General features: G+C 39.6%; 1 protein-coding gene across 3 annotated transcripts in view; it reads left to right on the top strand.

Annotated features, from left to right (window-relative positions):
- The window catches only part of KIF1B (kinesin family member 1B), a 178,760-nt gene that overhangs the window by 53,620 nt on the left and 103,724 nt on the right, over window positions 1–21,416 (top strand). For all 3 annotated transcript variants that reach the window (XM_026449767.1, XM_023215308.2, XM_023215309.3), the window contains exons 5-12: window positions 643–708; window positions 6,389–6,567; window positions 7,154–7,265; window positions 10,508–10,585; window positions 11,280–11,345; window positions 14,660–14,735; window positions 15,550–15,628; window positions 17,237–17,379. In XM_026449767.1, coding sequence (XP_026305552.1) covers window positions 643–708; window positions 6,389–6,567; window positions 7,154–7,265; window positions 10,508–10,585; window positions 11,280–11,345; window positions 14,660–14,735; window positions 15,550–15,628; window positions 17,237–17,379 — 799 coding nt within the window. The remainder of the gene's footprint in view (window positions 1–642; window positions 709–6,388; window positions 6,568–7,153; window positions 7,266–10,507; window positions 10,586–11,279; window positions 11,346–14,659; window positions 14,736–15,549; window positions 15,629–17,236; window positions 17,380–21,416) is intronic.

The following is a 21,416-nucleotide window of genomic DNA, read 5'->3' as shown; positions in this document are numbered from 1 at the left end:
GCCTTTTTTTTTTTTTTTTTTTTTAAAGACAGAGTTTCACTTCTCTTGCCCGGGCTGGAGTGCAATAGCACAATCTTGGCTCACTGCAACCTGCGCCTCCAGGGTTCAAGCGATTCTCCTGCCTCAGCCTCCAGAATAGCTGGGACTATTTTTGTATTTTTAGTAGAGATGGGGTTTCACCATGTTGGCCAAGATGTTCTCGATCTCCTGACCTTATGATTTGCCTGCCTTGGCCTCCCAAAGTGCTGGGATTACAGGCATGAGCCACCACCCCCAGCCCAAATTTTTAATTTTTGAAAAAAAATTTAAACTTTTTTGTTAAAAACTAAGACACACATTTATTAGCCTAGGCCTACGCAGGGTCAGTATCATCAAGATATCACTAGGTGATAGGAATTTTCCAGCTTTCTTATAATCTTAGGGGGATCACTCTCATATATGCAGTCCATCATTGGCTGAATCATGGTTATGCGGTGCATGACTGACTTTATTCCAAGCATTAATCATATCTTGATGTTTATGACATAATATGTTTTGAGACAGAGTGAGAAAGGACGTCTAGCTAATTCATTGAGCATGCATGGATAACTTAGTGCTCCTCTCATTTGGGCTATTCATGCCTCTCTCATTCTGCTTCCCTAGTTATGTGAAGAACTCTTTGAGAAAATCAATGACAACTGTAATGAAGAAATGTCTTACTCTGTAGAGGTGAGTACAGCCGTGGGTTGACACCATAGGCCCTTGTTTTCCATTCTCTCAAGCATCACTTAAATGACTCCAAATTATGACTGTGGTACAGATCACTTCACCATTCCTTCATTTTTGTCCTTTTAGGCTATTTCTGGGTTTTGGGTATAATGAATAGTGTCCTGCTTTAATCTTTTTTTGGGGGAGTGCCCGGTGGGGACAGGGTCTCACCCTTGCCCAGGCCCTGGAGTGCAGTGGCGTGATCACAGCTCACTGCAGCCTTGACCTTCTGGGCCCAAGCGATCTTACCCCCTCAGCTTCTCAAGTAGCTGCGACAACAGGTGTGTGCCACCACCACCCCTGGATAATTGATTTTTTTGTAGAGATGGAGTTTCCCTATGTTGCCCAGGTTGGTGTTGAACTCTTGGGCTCAAGCAATCTTGCCGCCTCCACCTCTGAAAGTACTAGGGTTGCAGTGTGAATCACTGAGCCCAGCCACAGTTAAATCTTTGTTCATAAGTCTGTGCATTTATTTTCAGTTATTATCTTTTGTATGTTTCTTGGTTTTTAAATAATACATTTGAATTGCCAAATGCCTTTTTGGAAAGTAATGCTGTGTAACAGTTTTCAGTCACATCAGGAGGCTGTAAGCACCCACTGTTTCCTTGCCAACATTTTTCAGTTTTTTAATCTTTGCTAATTTGATAATGTAAGTATTCTCTTACTTAAATTTGAATTTCTTTGATTATTAGTGTGGTTGAACATCTTGTAAATTATGCATATGCCTGTTTGTATGCATTGGGTTCACAATGTTTTTCTGATTCATTTGTGGGAACTCTTCTCTTTTAATATTGTTAATAATGGTTTTTGACAGGCATAGGTTTTAAATATATATAATCAAATCTTCCCCTTTCCTACTTTTTAAATTGCTAATAAAAACTTGGAAAGTAATTATCCATCCTGTGTTTACCCTGGCTCTTTCATGAAGTCTATAGAATTACTTTATACACATTTGCTTATTTGATAAATATTCTTACTGTTTTGTATGTGCTTTAAGAAGCTGTTTTGGGGCTCACACCTGTGATCCCAGCACTTCGGGAGGTGAATGGATCACTTGAGGCTGGGAGTTTGAGACCAGCGTGGCCAACCTGGCAAAACTCCGTCTCTACTAAAAACACGAAAAAATTAGCTGGCTGTGGTGGTGCACACCTGTAATCCCAGCTACTCAGGAGGCTGAGGCAGAAGAATCCCTTGAACCCGGTGAGGCAGAGGTTGCAGTGAGCCGAGATCATGCCAGTGCACCCAGCCTGGAGTCTGTCTCAAAAAAAAAAAAAAAAAGTAGCTGCTGTTTCTCTCTCTCCCTCCCTCTCTCTCTCACCCCCCCGCCACCACACCCTTTTTTGGTATTCACTTTCATAGTAACTGAAATTATTAAAGTGTTCTGTTACCATGAGTCTGTTTTGAAAAAATAGGCTGCCTTTTAAGCAATCTCAAGATTTTTTTTCTTTTCTTTTTGGCATATGTTGTGATTCTCTGTAGGCTTACAGCATTTCATTCCTAGTTAATTCATTTAATTGCTTTGGAGTTTTTTTCTTCACCTGTAAGGTGTTGCATAAATGTGTAAATTCTAAGGAATTCTGTCTTGCGACTGTCGTACACCAAAAAGAGAATGTGCTGCCCTAAGCATATTTTGCATTAAAATGAATTTTCTGAATAGCTTGTCCCGTAGTTACACTTTTTTTGAATCAGGTGATAGAATTTTTGAGCTTACAGATAATAAAAGAAGATGCTCTTTTCTTTCTTATTCGAGTTCCCAGGCTTAACTTGGAGTGGAGCATCGGTTCCTAATTGACACTGTGGTTTCTTGCTACATTTGCGGGACCTCTCTACCTGCCTCTTTTACTTCCTGCCCTGTTTACTCTGCTTCACCCATACTGGCTTTTTTGCTGTTTCAAGAACATACCAGAAACATTCCTGCTTCAATGAAGTCCTCTACTTTTACTTCTCCTCCTGCCTGAAATGTTGTTCGCTTGTATGTCATTTTGACTCAAGTTTCTCACATTCTTCAAGTCTGCTTAAATCACACGCTCTCAGTGAGGCTTACCTTGACTACCTTATTTAATACTGTGTCTTGCCCTTTACCCCACATCCTGAGCTTTCTTCCCCTGTTCTATTTTCTTTTTTCCATCGTACTCATCATGTTCTAACATGCTTTCTCAGTTACTTATTTTTTATGTTTGTTGTTTATGATCAGTGTCCCTTGCTAGAAGCATAAGCTCACTGGGGGAGGGTTCTTTGTCTGTTTTATTTAGTGATATATACCAATTGCCTAGTGCCTGTAAGAGAACAGTCCTCAGTGAGTTGGATTTGCCAGGTGGCATCTGGAGTGGTTAGTGCAGAAGTAAAAGAAATGATGGCTTTGGATGGATTCACATATCAGAGAATAAGGAATGAAGCACATAATCTTTTACCCAGATTATTTGGGTTCTCTTTGTCTCACATTTGTGTGAAAAGGGACGAGTGTTCCAAAAGATGTAATATATTCCAGGGATTCAGGATTGTATGTACACATTTAAGTACACAGCAATGATTGAAGAATCATCTCACTTTCTAGGATGACTTGCTGTCAGAAAGAATATTTGTTGTTCTGTTATTTTACTCTCATAATAGATTAATTACTTTAGCTTTCAGGGTTGTCTTTTTTTTTTGGAGACAGAGTCTCACTCTCACCCAGGTTGGAGTGCAGTGGCACGGTATTTGCTCACTGCAGCCTCCGTCTCCCAGGTTCAAGTGATTCTCCTGCCTCAGGCTCCTGAGAGGCTGGGATTACAGGTGCCTGCCACCACACTTGGCTAATTTTCTGTATTTTTAGTAGACACAGGGTTTTACCATGTTGTCCAGGCTGGTCTCGAACTCCTGATCTCATGATCTGCCTGCCTTGGCCTCCCAAAGTGCTGGGATTGTAGGTGTGAGCCGCTGCACCTGACTTTTTTTCTTTTCTTTTTCTTTTTAAGACAAGGTCTCACTCTGTTAACCAGACTGGAATGCCATGGTGCAAACAGGGCTCACTGCAGCCTTGACCTCCTGGGCTCAGTGATCTTCCTGCCTCAGCCTCCTAAGTTATTTGCACCACAAGCATCTGCCACAGTGCGTGACTCCCAAAGTGCTAAGATTACAGGAATGAGCTACTGCATCTGGCCAAGTTCTCAATTTTTAAAAATGGATTTTATTATTTTATTTTATTTTTTATTTATTTTTAGAGACAGAATCTCACTGTCACCCAGGCTGGAGTGCAGTGGCATGATCTTGGCTCACTGCATCCCCAGCCTCCTGGGCTTGAGTGACCCTCCCATCTCAGCCTCCCAGGTAGCTGGGACCACAGGCACACACTACCATGCCTGGCTAATTCTTTGTATGTTTGGTAGAGATGAGGTTTTACCATGTTACCCAGGTTGGTCTCGAACTCCTGAGCTGAAGCAATCTCCCTACCTCGACCTCCCAAAGTGCGGGGATTCCAGGCGTGAGCCAACACGTCCGACCTTTAACTGATTTTAAAATACAAAATAAGGCCGGGTGCGGTGGCTCACGCCTGTAATCCCTGCACTTCGGGAGGCTGAGATGGGAGGATTGCTTGAGCCCAGGAGTTCAAGACCAGCCTGGGCAACACGGTGAGACCGTGTCTCTGCAAAAAAAAATTTTTTTTAATTAGCTAGGTGTGGTGTTATGTGCCTGTAGTCCTAGTTACTCCAGTGACTGAGGCAGGAGGATTGCTTAAGCCCAGGAAGTCGAGGCTGCAGTGAGCCGTGTTTGAGCCACTGCACTCTAGCCTGGGTGACAGAGTAAGATACAATCTCAAAAAATATATAAAAATAAAAATAAAATACAGTATAAAAATGCAGTTAGAGACTGAATGAAAGAAAACGGCGGCCAGGCGCAGTGGCTCAAGCCTGTAATCCCAGCACTTTGGGAGGCTGAGACGGGCGGCGGATCACGAGGTCAGGAGATCGAGACCATCCTGGCTAACATGGTGAAACCCCGTCTCTTCTAAAAAATACGAAAAAAAAAAACTAGCCGGGCGAGGTGGCGGGCGCCTGTAGTCCCAGCTACTGGGAGGCTGAAGCAGGAGTATGGCGTAAACCCGGGAGGCGGAGCTTGCAGTGAGCTGAGATCTGGCCACTGCACTCCAGCCGGGGTGACAGAGAGAGACTCTGTCTCAAAAAAAAAAAAAAAAAAAAGAAAACGGCAATAGAAATGGAATTAAGGTTCCATTCTAGATACTCTGAAAATGTGTCCATAGACATTTAAAGTTTAAAAATGCAGGAGCTGTAGTGTAATCTTGAATAGCTCCATGATACAGAAGGATCTGTTTCCTGGGTAGCATCATAATGTGGCCTATTGTGATGAATTTACCCTAGTTCAGAGCCTTGTTTGCTTAGAAGTCTGATTTTGTAGATTCATCAAGAAAAGGACTGTCCTTAAAAGTTAAGACTTGAGTAAAGCTCATTTGACTGATATTATGAAACCAACCTGTTGGTTTGTTAACTTTCCCATGAGAAATAACTATTACTAAGGCTAGAACACTCAAGCCATTTGCAAGACTATTTAATATATTATCTTTCTGTGGACAGACCTCTCTGTTGGAACCCTGTTGGTTGTTTGGTGTGCATGGAATTAGAGGGAGAGGAGTTGCTTAGATACGTGTTTAATAGCCCCAGGTTAAGAAATGATAGCTTAATGCATTAATCACCATGATCGAATGGTCCTGCCAATGAGACAAGAATTTATGAAGTGTGTTGTCTGAGGCTTCTTTCTGCCTCACAAATCTTGGATAGGTCCTGCCACCACCAGCTTTTGTGCTGGTCAACCCTCATCCCTTCTGGTGGATACATTGTCCATAGTTAACAGTCTGGTGAGCCTTAAGGAATTAGCATCACCTGTCTGTTTTGTCATCTCTGCTCTGTAATATTGATACTGTTCCTTGGTTTTAACTCTAATAGAAGTCTTATTTCCAAGTTCTTGGAGTAACCTCAATGCAAATCCCAGTTACTGACAACAGTATACATTTTAAGAAAACATTGATAACTGATAAATTGCTACTCAAATATATTTTAGCGGTCACTACATTCCAAAGATAATCTGTTTACCTCTCCCTTACAGAGAAAGTATGAAGGCTGGTTCTACCCTATGCAGTGTGACGATCTGTGTATGTTGTTAATAGAATAAAAGGGCCTAGGGTTATGGCATTTAACTTTATAAAGGTTGCTGATCTCTAATTTTAGAACTTTTAATAAAAGTTAAAAAAAAATTTTCTGTATGTGATTTCTTTTGTTTTCTTTTTCTTTTCTTTTTTTTTTTTTAAGACAGAGTCTCACTCTGTCACCCAGGCTGAAGTGCAGTAGCGTGATCTCAGCTCACTCCAACCTCCACCTCCCAGGTACAGGTGATTTCTCCTGCCTTAGCCTGCTGAGTAGCTGAGACTACAGGCATGCGCCACCACGCCTGACTCCTTTTTGTATTTTTAGTAGAGACGGGATTTCACCATATTGGCCAGGCTGGTCTCGAACTCCTAGTTCGAGTGATCTCAAGTGATCCGCCCTCCTTGGCCTCCCAAAGTGTTGGGATTACAGGCGTGAGCCACCGCACCTGGCCTCTGTATGTGATTTCTTTTTCTCTCTAATTCACTTTGCTAATTTGTTCATAGGTGAGCTACATGGAAATTTACTGTGAGAGAGTACGAGATTTGCTGAATCCAAAAAACAAGGGTAATTTGCGTGTGCGTGAACACCCACTTCTTGGACCCTATGTGGAGGATCTGTCCAAGTTGGCAGTTACTTCCTACACAGACATTGCTGACCTCATGGATGCTGGGAACAAAGCCAGGTATGGTGGGAAATAGAGTAATGACTGAAGTCTTTGGCACCTTTTGAGGTCCTTTTTTCCCAGTTAAGGGTTTGAAGCCACACTTAAAGCTATGAAAGTTGCTTTTATTGTAGAGTCGTCTGATCCTTTGTGCTGTAACAGTGAGGGCTTCACCGTGTTGGGATAAGTATCTTTCTTCCATCTAAACAGTGCATTACTGAAACACGTTAGAGCTCTGGTTAAGTTTTACTCTTAGGTTTTCATCAAGTCATGGTAAAATGTTAGTTACCATGTATATATGTGGCTATGGTAGTAATTGATTCTGGAATAAATGAGCACCAACAAAGAATAAAAATTAAATGCTTCATTGGTTTCTAAAGGGATAGCTGGAGTATGAAAAATGATTCTGATGGGGTGCCTTTGGAACTTGATGGGCTCACAAATAAGGCAGTATTGAGAGCAGTTGTGTAAGTGACAGTCTTGCAATCTGTGAATAAGTTTAAGACTATTGCTTGTGATTGTTATGCTTATAATGTGGAGCCTGCTGTCCATTTCAACTCTCATCTAAGAATTCCATTGTCACGTGGTCACCTTTATGTTTATTTAGGACAGTGGCAGCTACGAACATGAATGAAACAAGTAGCCGTTCCCACGCTGTGTTTACGATTGTTTTCACCCAGAAGAAACACGATAATGAGACCAACCTTTCCACTGAGAAGGTAGGAGAACTTCAGTCTGTAGGCTTGAGTTGTGAAGGATGGAGATTTTGAGAAGTCCCTTTTGTTGCTCTCTGCTTTTTGTGGAAGGCTGAGTGTTGGGGGGGTGCTCTTTTACTTGATGGAGGGTGTTTTATAGCCTCTGCTTATCATTTTTCTTCCACCCTACACCAGTTTTCTGTATAGATTCTTAAATGAAGTTGCAAGATAGAGAATAGAGTTAGGAAAAGAACAATCCAGGACTTTGGGTCTCAAAAACAACTCGATACAAGACATTTAAGCAGTCTTATGGGAGAAAGTTCTTTCTTTTCTTCTTTTTTACTGAACCTTTTTATTATTACCATGTTAGTTGCCTTTGGTATGTGTATTTTTTTTTTTTTTGAGCTATGATACTGTTATAGTGGGATTAAATGTTTAAGCAAATGATATGTTTTATTCCTGGAAAGTAACTCCACAACAGTTCTGATGTTCTTCAAATACCTTTCTTGCTTATTGATTTTTCATTTTCTATAGTGGTTAAATGTCACAGACTTTAGAGTTAGATTGCTTGCTTTGAATTCTTATTCTGCCACTCTTCAGCTATGTTACTTTGCGCAAACTACTTAACCTCTATGTTCCTCAGTTTCCCCATCCATAACAGCCTGATAGGATTGTTAAAAGAATTACATGTTAATATAGGTTAAGTGCATACAATAATGTCTGGCACAGAGTAGCCACTCAGTAATGTCAATCTTACTGTTATTGTTAGTAATAAAAAAGTTATGTTAAATACTACTCTATCTACGTTCCTAAGAAGGATGCAACTGGATTTTTAAACTTGAAGTTAGGTTTATTGTATTGGCAATTATAAAAGATCCTTTGCCTTATAAAATGAGTACTTTAGATACCACTGTCACCAATTATTAGAATCACCTTTTATTTGTTGACTTATTTCTAGCTGAAAATGATTTTTAAAAATATACTCCTGCTAGGCTGGGCGCAATGGCTCACGCCTGTAATCCCAGCACTTTGGGAGGCCAAGGTGGGCGGATCAGGAGGTCAGGAGTTCAGGACCAGCCTGGCCAGCATGGTGAAACCTTGTCTCTACTAAAAATACAAAAAAATTGGCTGGGCGTGGTGGTGCATGCCTATGGTCCCAGCTGTTCAAGAGGCTGAGGCAGGAGAATCGCTTGAACCCGGGAGGCAGAGGTTGCAGTGAGCCGAGATTGTGCCATTGCACTCCAGCATGGGTGACAGAGCGAGACTCTGTCTCAAAAAGAAAAACAAAAAACAAAAAACTCCTGCTGGGCACCGTGGCTCACACTTGTAATCCAAGCACTTTGGGAGTTTGAGGCGGGAGGATCACCTGAGGTCAGGAGTTCGAGACCAGCCTGGTCAACATGGTGAAACCCAGTCTCTACTAAAAATACAAAAAATTAGCCGGTCATGGTGATGTACGCCAGTAATCCCAGCTACTCCAGAGGCTGAGGCAGGAGAATCGCTTGAACCTGGGAGGCGGAGAGTGCCGTGAGCTGAGGTCGTGCCATTGCACTTCAGCCTAGGTGATAAGAGCGAAACTTCATCTCAAAAAAAAAAAAAAAAAAAAAACAAACTTCTTATGTAGGTGATCAAATAACTTGCTTAGCCAGAGGTTATAATGTTAGTGCTATTTATTAGTTAGTATTTATCTGAATGCCAGCAAAGAACATTGTATATAAAAATGTTTTTTGCCCTTCTCCCATGGTGTCAAATCTACAAAATTAACGTTAATCCCATAATCATAGCTTTCCTGGTAGTCCATTTTGGATACTTTTGTCTAAACTTTCCTGAAGCTTTATTTTTTTACAACTTTATTGAGGTATTATTGAAGTATACAGTAAATGGCACATATTTAAAGCGTAAAATTTGGTCAGTTTTGACATATTTGTATACCTGTGAAACTAGTGCCACAATCCAGATAATGATAATTTCTATTATTCTCAAAAGTTGCCTCGTACCTGTTTGTAGTCTTTCTCTATATCCCTTCTACGGCAATCCCTGAGCAGTTCCGGACCTGCCTTTTGTCAGTATATATTAGTTTACCTTTTTTAGAATTTTATATAAATGGAATCATAGAGTATGTACTGTTTTTTGTTTGGAGTCTTCCACTTAGCATAGTGATTTTGAGATTCATCTATGTTGTTGTGTTTATCAGTAGTTCCTTTTCATTGTTGATGAGTATTGCATTATACAGATACACCATTAATTCAACTGTTGATGGACTTTTAAACTGTTCCCAGTTTTTGATTATTACAAATGAAGCTGCTGTGAACATTTGTGTACAAGTCTTTGTGTGGACATTTGATTTTGTTCTCTTGGTAAATGCTTAGGAATAGGATGATTGAGTCTTATTGTAGCTCCTTAAGAAATGTCAAGTCCGGGCGTGGCGACTCACACCTGTAATCCTAGCACTGTGGGAGGCCGAGGCGGGTGGATCATGAGGTCGGGAGTTTGAGACCAGCCTGGTCCACATGGCGAAACCCCGTCTCTACTAAAAATACAAAAAGAAAAAATTAGCTGGACGTGGTGGTGGGCGTAAGCTCAGCTACTGGGGAGGCTGAGGCGGGAGAGTCGTTTGAACCCAGGAGGTGGCGGTTGCAGTGAGCCAAGATCGTTCCATTGCACTCCAGCCTGGGTGAGGGTGACAGAGCGAGACTCTGTCTCAAAAAAAAAAAAGGAATATCAAACTGTTTTCCAAAGTGATTGTACCATTTTACATTCCCACCAGCAATATGTGAGAGTTCCAGTTGCTTAAAGCTTCATTTTTAGTATGCCATTTAATGAGTTGATGAGTTTTACTTATTTTTATAACATACTCTAGTAAACTATGTCGTGTTTATCCTAAAGTTACTTTTTTTGAACTGTGATAATTGCTATGAATTTTGTGCTTGCTCTTTTTTTTCTAATTAAAAAAAATTTATTTTTTTAAGACACAGGGTCTTCTATGTTGCCAGTCTGGAGTGTAGTAGACAGCTTTGAACTCCTGGGCTCAAAGGAGCTTCCCGAGTAGCTGGGACTTACAGGCGTGTGCCACTGCGCCTGCTGTGTGTGCTGTTTCAACTGACTCTGATGGATGTTGTCTTGATCTTTTTGTGCCATATTTAAAAGCTCTAATACTTTTAGTTTTCTCCATACCTTAATCTTTTAAAAAGCATTCTGCCTCTAAATATTTCCTGCCTGTATCTTGCTTATTTTTGAATTGCCCCCATGTTATTGTTCTTTATCAGGTCAGTAAAATCAGCTTGGTGGATCTAGCAGGAAGTGAACGAGCCGATTCAACTGGTGCCAAAGGGACTCGATTAAAGGTATTTATTTTAGCAAATAAATGGCCTGATCAATAAATGTTCTGTACCATGGGACAGCAAACCATGGCCACCACCTGTTTTTGTAAATAAAATGATATTGAAACACAGCTACATACATTTGTTTATGTATTGTCTATGGCTGCCTTTGCACTGCAATGGCAGTGTTGTGACAGAGACCATATGGCCCCCAAAACCTAAAATAATTTGTATCTGTCCTTTTATGGAAAAATTTTGCCGACTCCTGATCTGTAACCTCAATGGAAGGATACGTTATCTAACTAAATAGTTAGGGAGAACATCATAGTCAGGTTGAGAGTTGAATTGCATTTTAAGGAACAGGCAGAATTTGGCTAGATGGAATTAAGAGATGGCAATGGGAATAGGATATACAGTATTCAGATGTGAGAACAGAAGTTTCATGTTGATGAGTTGAGGGAAGAAGGCTGCACACATCTGTAAACTTTTGGAGCACAAATATCTCGAAGATACTTTAGGACTGTCAGTTAGGCCTGTGGTCTCAGCATGTTATTATCAAGTGGAGAAGAGGACAGATTGAGGACTAAAGGTTGTTTTTAGAACTTGTAATAATAAAGAAATATGCTAGCATATGGCAAATCATGTTTTCTGTTGTATATGATATGGCAGTAGTGGAAATTCTTCATCATCATTCTTTCATGTTTGGTATTTATTTTAGGAAGGAGCAAATATTAATAAGTCTCTTACAACTCTGGGCAAAGTCATTTCAGCCTTGGCCGAGGTGGTAAGTTTTATACTTCATTATAAGGGGAGTTGTGTCTGTTCAGCAAATATACTTGATGATATTTTATTATTGTTTATGAAGGCTGCCTTTTTGTGGCCCTTTCTGTAATCTTGCCTTTCTCCTTTTAGAGCTTTTCAGATAAGATACTAGGTATAAAACGGTTTGACTTTGTACTACAAGTAAAAGAGACTAAGGAGAACAAAAGTAAATATAGATCTGTAGAAACTAGAGCAAACACCTAAGGTTTGACTTATTTTTTTGAGCCTTGTTTTATGTCTATCACAAAAACCAAGTCGATTTATTGTCTCTTCTTTTCCTGTGTAATGTTTTCTGAATAGGATGCAGTATCTTTTGGAGTATTTTGAGCAGTTTGGCTTTGGTGGATGCTGTTGATTTGAGAGCCAGTAGTAGGTTTTTTGTTTTGTTTTTTTTTTCCCAATAGTTTTGTTCTTTTCCTACTCCTTAATGGTAGAACAGTAAAGCTAAAACAAAAACTCTCTTTTTTTAATTAGGGTCTTCATTGCCTACATTATTTAAATTAGTCATTGTGTGTTCTAGTTTAGTTTAAAACCTCATTTTAATTGCTAAGAATTTTGAAATGCTTTCTTGCTTGCCTTGGAGAAGTCATAATCTATGACATGAAATTTAAACAAAATCTCATTTTCTACTTGGAGGCTTATCCTGTGTTCTTGTTTTCTCTTTTAAATGCTTTCACCTGTAGGATAACTGCACTAGCAAGGTATGGTGGGGATTGGTAGAGATAAACTAGAATTGACTTTTATGTTTTAAATCTTCACCAGGATGTATGGTGACATAAGTAGGAATGGAACCTTCAAAAATCTTTTCATCATTTGTTTTCTGGCTCTGGAATTTAGGGTGGCTGTAAATTTAGAGTGATCACAAATCATGAGATTTCACACCAAAATTAATTTATAGAACATGATATGCTTTGGAGAGGGAATTAAGAATAAAGGAACAAGGCCGGGCATGGTGGCTTATGCCTGTAATCCCAGCACTTTGGGAGGCTGAGGCGGGCGGATCATTTGAGGTCAGAAGTTCGAGACCAGTCTGGCCAACATGGTGAAACCCCATCTCTACTAAAAATACAAAAATTAAGTGGGCGCGGTGGCGCATGCCCATAGTGTCCCAACTGTTCACGGGTTTTAAACTGAGGTTTTAGGCCTCAAGGATCACATAGTGGAATGAAAGTTTCTTCCACTAATCTGAATGACCGAAAGGCTTAATTCTCCCTTGAGGTCTATGCAATCTAAAATTGAACCTGCTATTGGAAATGACTTTCTGATTGGTGGATTATGTGTCTGTGGGTAGAGTGGAATGAGATGATGTGGACATATTTGATAAGAGATGCTTCTTGCCTACTCCCTTACCTCCTCAAAACAAAAAAACAAAAAAACAAAAAACACAAACCCCACAAGACCAGCCACTAAGAGGCCAGCCACGTAGTACTCGTTTTCTGAATAGAAAAAGTGCTTGTGCAGATAGTAGGATCATCCTTAGCTTAACCTTGGATTATACCAGGACTGGATTTTAAAACTGCTGATTTGCTGGAGCGGTGTTTATCAGTGAGGCCCTGCCTTTCCCCTTAGTAACTTCTTCTTCTTTTTTTTTTTTTGGAGACCGAGTCTCACACTGTTGCCCAGGCTGAGGTACAGTGGCACGATCTCGGCTCACTGCAACCTCCACCTTCTGGGTGCAAGCGATTCTCCTGCCTCAGCCTCCCAAGTAGCTGAGATTACAGGCGCCTGCCACCACCCCTGGCTAATTTTTTGTATTTTTAGTAGAAACGGGGTTTCATCATGTTGGCCAGGCTGGTCTTGAACTCCTGACCTCAAGTGATCCACCTGCCTTGGCCTCCCAAAGTGCTGGGATTGCAGACATGAGCCACTGTGCCCGGCCTCCCCTTAGTAGCTTCTTAAAGTGTCACAACGCAGTAATCAGCCAGCATATATTTGAATAGCTGTTACCTGTAAAGCATTTGCATTAATTTTTACTTTTAGAAAATATAATTTTTTTTCATTTCAGCACTGCCTTTTCATTGGTGCTTTTTGCTTTATCCTGTGGTAATAAGAAGGATCATGAAGAAAGCGGGATAAGTAGACTTAATAGAACATTCACCTTTCTAAATTAGCAAATCATATCACTTTCTTAGACCTTTTTACTTTTAGTCTTTGCTTTAATAATTGGATTATTTTTGGCATAATTTCCTTTCAAAGAGACCAAACGAGTATTATTTTACAAGAGTTACTAGATTTGGGCAGGCGCAGGGTCTCACGCCTGTAATCCTAGCACTTTGGGAGGCTGAGGCGGGCGGATTACAAGGTCAGGAGATTGAGACCACGGTGAAACCCCGTCTCTACTAAAAAATATAAAAAATTAGTCGGGCAGGGTGGCGGGCACCTCTAGTCCTAGCTACTCAGGAGGCTGAGGTAGGAGAATGGTGTGAACCTGGGAGGTGGAGCTTGCAGTGAGCCAAGATGGCGCCACTGCACTCCAGAGCAAGACTCCGTCTCAAAAAAAAAAAAAAAAAAGGAGTTGCTAGATTTGCAACAACCCACCCAATGACATGGTGGTTGGCCAAGTAAATTCACTAACTAGATGACTTGCTCCAACACATCCAACCTGGAATGCACAGGATTAGTATTCTCCCCTCTGCAAAAATAAAAATTGAGGATGGAGTATTAGATGATGTTAGGGAATTATTATTTATTTTGGTAAGTGTGATAATGGTCTTGTGGCTTTTTTTTTTTTTTTTTTTTTTTTAAACATGACCTTTTCCTTCACAGTAAGAAAAAGAAAAAAATGATAAGGACAGGATATTAGATAATAGTATTGTGTTGACGTTAATTTTTTGAACTTGGTCATTGTTTTCTGTGTAAGACAATGTTCTTATATGCTGAAGTGTTTAGGGGTAAATGATGATGAGGTCTGCAACTGACTTCAGAATGGGTCAGGAAAATAAAAAGTTGTAGAAAAGTGTTTGGGGGATAATTGAAAGATGATTGGCAAAGTATTGATAATGGTTGAAGCTGCATGTTGGGTATGGTAGCTCATTATGCTGCTCTCTCAGCTGTTGAATATGTTACACAGTTTTCAATATAAAATGTAAAATGAAAAAATTATCTTATTGCTGAGTTTTTGGTATTGTGAAGAATTGAAACTATGAATGATAAACTTCCACAGTGTTGGGGTTGTACTGTAATTTAATTTACTTGGGAATTTTAGACTGATTTGCCTTTCTTGGGAATTTTTTTCCCTAACAAAAAATGCTAAGACCATTCCTTTCCCTTTAATAGAGTAAAAAGAAGAAGAAAACGGATTTTATTCCCTACAGGGATTCTGTACTTACTTGGCTCCTTCGAGAAAATTTAGGTATGTTGACCACTAGTGAAAAGTAGTTATCTTTTTCACTTTGATTATCTTTTGTGGTTAATTGTCCTATGTCTGTTTTGGAGACAAATAATCTCTAGATATTCATGTTACTACTTGAGTGTTCCTTGCCTGCTTTCATTTTTACTCCTAATTTCAGCTGGTTGGATTCCCTTGGTTTTAAGCCAGGGTGTACTCCCATATCTCATTTACTTCAGGGCATGAACTGTGTAATTGTCTTCCCAACTCCCCATACCTGCTTCAGATTATTGCTCTTTCTTCAAAGTTACTTCACAAATCCATGCTCCTCTGAGGTGCACAAAATGAGACATTGCCAACCCTTATTCCTCCTCATTGCTGATGTTTTCAGACCTTCGAATCACTGTTCTTCATTCACTTCTACTTTTTTGTTTTTTTTTGTTTTTGAGATGGAGTCTTGCTCTCTTGCCCAGGCTGGAATGCAGTGGTGCAATCTTGGCTCACTGCAACCTCCGCCTCCGGGGTTCAAGCAGTTCTCCTGCCTCAGCCTCCCGAGTAGCTGGGATTATAGGCACACACCACCATGCCTGGCTAACTTTTTTGTACTTTTAGTAGAGACAGGATCGCGCCATGTTGGCCAGCCTCGTCTTGAACTCCTGACCTCAGGTGATCCGCCCGCCTGGGTGAAAGAGTGAGACTCCCTCTCAAAAAAAAAAAAAGAAATTTGACATTAAATCTTAGGATTTGAGATCGCAACCTCAGATTTGACACATTCCATGAAATTTTTCTTTCTTTTAAAATGAGTGTGACTTGAGATACTCATGATTAATCTTTTTAGGTGGCAATTCTCGGACTGCAATGGTTGCTGCTCTGAGCCCCGCAGATATCAACTATGATGAGACTTTGAGCACTCTGAGGTACTTTCTTTTGATCTCAGTAGCAACATAGACTACATTGCCATCAGATGTCATTTTGTGATACCATGGATGTTTTTATGCTGTCTGGGTAGTTATTTATGTAAATAATGTTCCTTTCCTCTCATAAGAGGGAAAACTTAGGGAAAAAGTGATTTGTATTATAAATAGAATTTACCTCTTTATGGTTTTCCGTTTCATTGGGAAAGGTATGAACCTTTTATTTTTTTATCCCTTACAGATTCCTAGATAAGGCAGGAACTTTTTCATAGGAAAGATTTTTAAATTGCTCAAGTGAGATTTTTGGGTAACTTTTAGATAATAGTGACATTTTCTTATAATATTCATTTCTATAAAAAGAAGTGCCACCCTGCTTGTAGTGTTTGTCGTTATAGAAATGCTGAAGTCGGCTGGGCGTTGTGGCCCCCACCTGTAATCCCAGGACTTTGGGAGGCCAAGGTGGGTGGATCACTTGAGGTCAGGAGTTTGAGACCAGCCTGGCCAACATGGTGAAACCCCGTCTTTACTAAAAATACAAAAATGAGCTGGGCGTGGTGCCATGCACCTGTAATCCTAGCTACTCGGGAGGCTGAGGCAGGAGAATCACTTGAACCTGGGAGGCGGAGGTTGCAGTGAGCCGAGATGGCGCCACTGCACTGTAGCCTGGAGACAGAGCAAGACTCTGTCTCAAAAAAAAAAAAGAAAAAAGAAAAAAAGAAATGCTGAAGTCATAATAAGTAATAAAAATTATAGGAACATGTAGCAATATTAAAAAATTACCAACATAGCCAGGTGCAGTGGTGTGTACCTGTAGTCCCAGCTATTTGGAAAGCTGAGGCAGGAGGATCACTTGAGCACAGGAGTTTGAGGCCAGCCTAGGCAACATAGTGAGACTCTGTCTCTTAAAAAAAAAAAAACAATTACACAACAGAAGGTTCATGAGAAGTTTTTTTTTGTTTTTTAGTTTTTGTTTTTGAGATGGAATCTTTTGCTGTATGGCCCAAGCTGGAGTGCAGTGGCAAGATTGTAGCTCACCGCAGCCTCAGACATCTGGGCTCGCGTGATCCTCCTACTTCAGCCTCCCAAGTAGCTAAAACTACAGGCGCATGCCACTAGGCCTGGCTGATTTTTAAAAATTTCTCGTAGGGATCGGGGGTCTTGTTATGTTACTCAGGCTGGTTTCAAATTCCTGACCTCATGTGATCCTCCCCACTTGGCCTCCAAAAGTGTTGGGATTACAGGTGTGAGCTGCCTCCTGAGGCCTATTTTTTATGTATGAGTAGGTTTCATTACTTTAGTCTGGAACTCTCTACCCTTCTTCCATGAAAGACACTTGATATAATGGAGTGAATACTATACAGTCTCATAAGTTGGGTTTAAGTCCTCTAGCTGTTATTTATTTCCATTGTGATCTTGCACAAATCACTTAAATTCATCTGAGCCTTTTTCTTCATCTTTAATAGGTACTATAAAGCTTTATACAGATGTATTATTATCAAGGCTCATAAAATGTAAACACTCAGGATATTTGATTTAGAAATAATAGTATGTTACTTATGAGAAGTAGAACATATGAGAAATGACAAGAATGAATTTTCTTTTTGGATCTAGATATGCAGATCGTGCAAAACAAATTAAATGCAATGCTGTTATCAATGAGGACCCCAATGCCAAACTGGTTCGTGAATTAAAGGAGGAGGTGACACGGCTGAAGGACCTTCTTCGTGCTCAGGGCCTGGGAGATATTATTGATAGTAAGTGAATTAAGGATCATTACAAAATCTAATCCTTTCTTCTTCAAGTTTCTTATTCAGGGTTCTTATATTTAAAATAAACTTCAAGTTAAGGAACATGATGAAGCTAAATGGTAGTGAAAATGTTTTTTGTTTTTTTTTTTCTTAAGAAACTCAATGGAAATGATCTCTAGATTCCTTTATATAGCATATACCAGGCTATCCATTTGAACTCATGAAATTAGTTTTTAAATCACAAATATATCGCTAGTATTTTTGTTAGAATTCTGTTTTAGATCAGCAATGAAGTTTATTTGGAATTTTAAACCTGTTATCACTGAGCAGTTAATTACTTCATAGAAATGTTATTTGAAATTTTGGATTTTGTTTCATGGATTACTCTGGATTAGTGTAGTGGCAGTAATACAAGAAATGCACCATTCAAGCCTACCTTCAGATAAGATTCTCCTTTGAATGGCCCCCTCCTCCTATAAAATGATGGATTGCCCCCTGCTGTCTATGAACATATGAAGGGGAAAAGTTCAATTCCTATGAAGTTCAAGAACTACACTTCCAGAGAATATTGTTTTACAATGTTGTATTAAAATGTATCTTAAAAAAATCTCATGATGTGCCTATACAATGGCTTATTCAGAAGTTCTCTAAAGTGAGTAAAATGGATTATTCATATATGAATATAGGTTGGTTTAGTAAAGCATATTTTTATTTTTTGAGTGTAAAATTAATATTATATTCCTTAAAGTTCTAATAAGATTTTCAAGGCCTCTTCTGGTTTAATTCTTCTTACTGATTAGAGAGTCTGAGTTTAGATGAATACCATTTGTAAAAATGATACCATATTCTAAATATTAACTTTCTCATCTCCCCAAATGCCAAAAAATGCTCTGTTCCCTCTCTGTGTCACTGCTGAACCTGAACTTTGACCCTTCTCGTATTTTCCCTCCTGCTTACCTTCAGTTGATCCATTGATCGATGATTACTCTGGAAGTGGAAGCAAATGTGTGTATTTCACATATTGGTTATTTCCAGTACTCTGACTTGCTAATCTGCCTCTGCTGGATCAGCCTTAAAATGAGCTTTGCATGCCAGCAATCCTTACAGAGAAATCCCAGACAGAGCATAGTATAGAATCAGAAATAATCCTATTTTTGCACTTCTTCATTTAGCAAACTAATTTTTGCTGAATTTCAGTTTGTGGCTTGAGTGAAGTAGAAAGGCTTGAGAATCTCTTGCTGCTTCTACTCTTCAGTTTTTCCCAGTGTGATTAAATTAAATCCAAAAATCACAGATGATGATAGCAACTGGCACTTACTAATTGTGCATAATATGCCAGGCCCTATTCTAGGCACCTTGAATATAGTCTCTTTTAATTCTGTTAATGGCTATGAAAATATTTCGTTATGTCCATTTTACCAATAATCATTTTCAGTCTGCAAAACTATCTATGATTGAAGAGCTCTCTGAATGTTGGGCTGAGACTCATGGGAGCTTGTGCTAAGTTGCTTTTCTCCATATCTTGGGCCTCAGATGATTAGATAAATATTTTTTCTTTCTTTTTTTTTTTTTTTTGAGACCGTCTGACTCTGTCACCCAAGCTGGAGTGTAATGATGTGATCATGGCCCACTGCAAGCTTGAACTCTTGGGCTCAAGTGATCTTTCCATCTCAGCCTCTTGAGTGTCCGAGACTACAGTTGTTTGCCACCACGCCTGGCTGATTTTTTGATTTTTTGTTTGTAGCGATGGGGGTCTCGCTATGTTTCCCAGGCTGGTCTGGAACCCCTGGCCTCAAGCAGTCCTCCTGTCTTGGCTTCCCAAAGTGCTAGGATTACAGATGTGAGCCACCACACCCAGCCTTTCTCTTTTCATAAGTCACAAATTAAAATAACTTAGGGGTCTAAAATGACTCAAACATTTTTAAAGAATCACATGAACCTTGTTATTCTCTCCATATATATTTTTTAAGTTGGTGAGGAAATTATTTCTTACCCTTTTAAGGTAATTCATCAAGAATTTGTTATCTTAGAAGAAAAATATCTTGATTTTGGGGTTAATTTTTAGATTCGTACTGAGTTATTTCTTTTTTTTTTTCTTTCTTTCTTTTGAGATGGAGTCTTGCTTTGTCACCAGGCTGGAGTGCGGTGGTGGGCTCTCGGCTCACTGCAACTTCCTCTGCCTGAGTTCAAGCAATTTCTCCTGCCTCAGCCTCCCGAGTAGCTGGGACTACAGGCGCACACCACCACGCCCAGCATATTTTTACATTTTTAATAGAGACGGGATTTCACCATGTCGGCCAGGATGGTCTCGATCTCTTGACCTCGTGATCCTCCTGCCTTGGCCTCCCAAAGTGCTGGGATTATAGGCATGAGCCACTGAGCCTGGCCACCTGAGTTGTTTATTTCTACAGTAATGCATGTAATGAGGCTTGGCAGACAGTGAGAAAATGCATAGGAGAAACCACATATAGCCCTGGCTGTTGTTATGAGGTTAGGGCTTAAAGACACTATAATGTCCTGATACAGAAGTGACTCTTGGACTGCAGTAGCTCTGTCTGAGATTTCCAAAGCTCAGCGATACTGGTGTGGAAAAGGTGCCTTCTTCTTTTTGCTTTTGTGCTCAAGGTGTTGCTGCTGCCAGCTTGTTGCCTACCTCTTTTCTTAGCAGCTGCGGCATTTCCTGAAACACCATGCATGACTAAGTTTTAATTCTGTATTCCTGAGGGAAAGCAGCCCTGACTACTTCTCAATTTCCATTTTGATTTAATTCTCTTAATTCCTTGTAGGGCTTGCATGTGACCATTGGACCTAAACTCTGTCCATCCTGGTCTTTTCCCCCGATAGTTAATTTTTTGCTCTAATTCCTATCCCCCTTTTAAAAGATGCCTCTTTGCTTGTTTCCCTGTGTTCTGTATTTGCAGATGGTGGTTTTCAAACTGTCTTGAAGCAACCACTGGTTTTAAGGGAGTTAAAAAACTGGCTTTAATTAAATAGTAGAGATGAGTAGGCCCAGGGAGAACTAACTAGTATTTTTTCCAACTGTGTGTATTGACTCGTCTCCTTTAAGGAAAACTTACTTAGTTTTGATATGAATTTTAATTTCTCAGATTTAAAAATGAGCTAATTTTAAAGTTGGATTGCACCAATACTTATGGTTTACCTTTGGTATCTTTTTGCGAAGGATGACTAATGAAAGAAAGTACAAACAGCAAATCAATGAATTTTGTTGTTTGTGGCTTAAATTTTTTTTTTCTTTTACCAATATTGAGTTTAAAAGCAAAATTAACCGTTCTATTAGAGACTTAGTAAATGGAAGTATGTTCCTAAAACTTGCATTTTATACTAGGAAGCAGGCTTAAGTGACCCATGGTTGTACTGTTAGGCTAATGAAGGGCCTTAAATTAACAAATAATCGGCCTTATTTTTTGCTTGCTCTGACCGAAGAATGGAACCTACACTAAAACTCATTCATCTGCTAATTGTTCTTCCCTGTTGAGGCAATCAGTTAGTCCTGAATTTTTAACCAGGACTTATACAAAATTCCTCTCATTTCTATAATTACCCTTTTTTATTTAAGACATGTTAAAAATCCTTTTAGCATGTTGAAATGTTGCCATACAAAGCATACTACTCAGTGCACAAACTTTGTTTTAACCATAACATTTTCTTGGACATTTTTGCTGAATTACATGAAACACTGAGCCAGACCAATATGGATTATTATTGATAAATAAATGCTCGTTGTTTTCCCCTTACTGTTATAAACTACTGAAAAAGTGTAAATCTGAAGACATTGTAGACTAGGAGCACTAGAAGGATGAAATGGAAGGTATTTTGGTTTTTTTAGGGAGAGTGCCTAAGCAATTTCCTTTGAGGCTCTGGTTTATCCCCCTGCAAGATACAGTGTTAACCTACATTGGAATCTTTTAGTTTGTAAATGCAGAAATGATTCTGAACCTCTAGGATACCACTATTAAAGACAGACATGTTTTAGAACTGCCATCTAGAACAGTTGTAACCTGTGTTTGTATTATAGCCTGTCT

Source organism: Piliocolobus tephrosceles, chromosome 1 (genome assembly GCF_002776525.5).
Source record: "Piliocolobus tephrosceles isolate RC106 chromosome 1, ASM277652v3, whole genome shotgun sequence".
In the NCBI taxonomy this organism is placed as follows: domain Eukaryota; kingdom Metazoa; phylum Chordata; class Mammalia; order Primates; family Cercopithecidae; genus Piliocolobus; species Piliocolobus tephrosceles.
The sequence above is the reverse complement of the archived record's forward strand: the minus strand, read 5'-3'. Positions and strand labels throughout refer to the sequence as shown.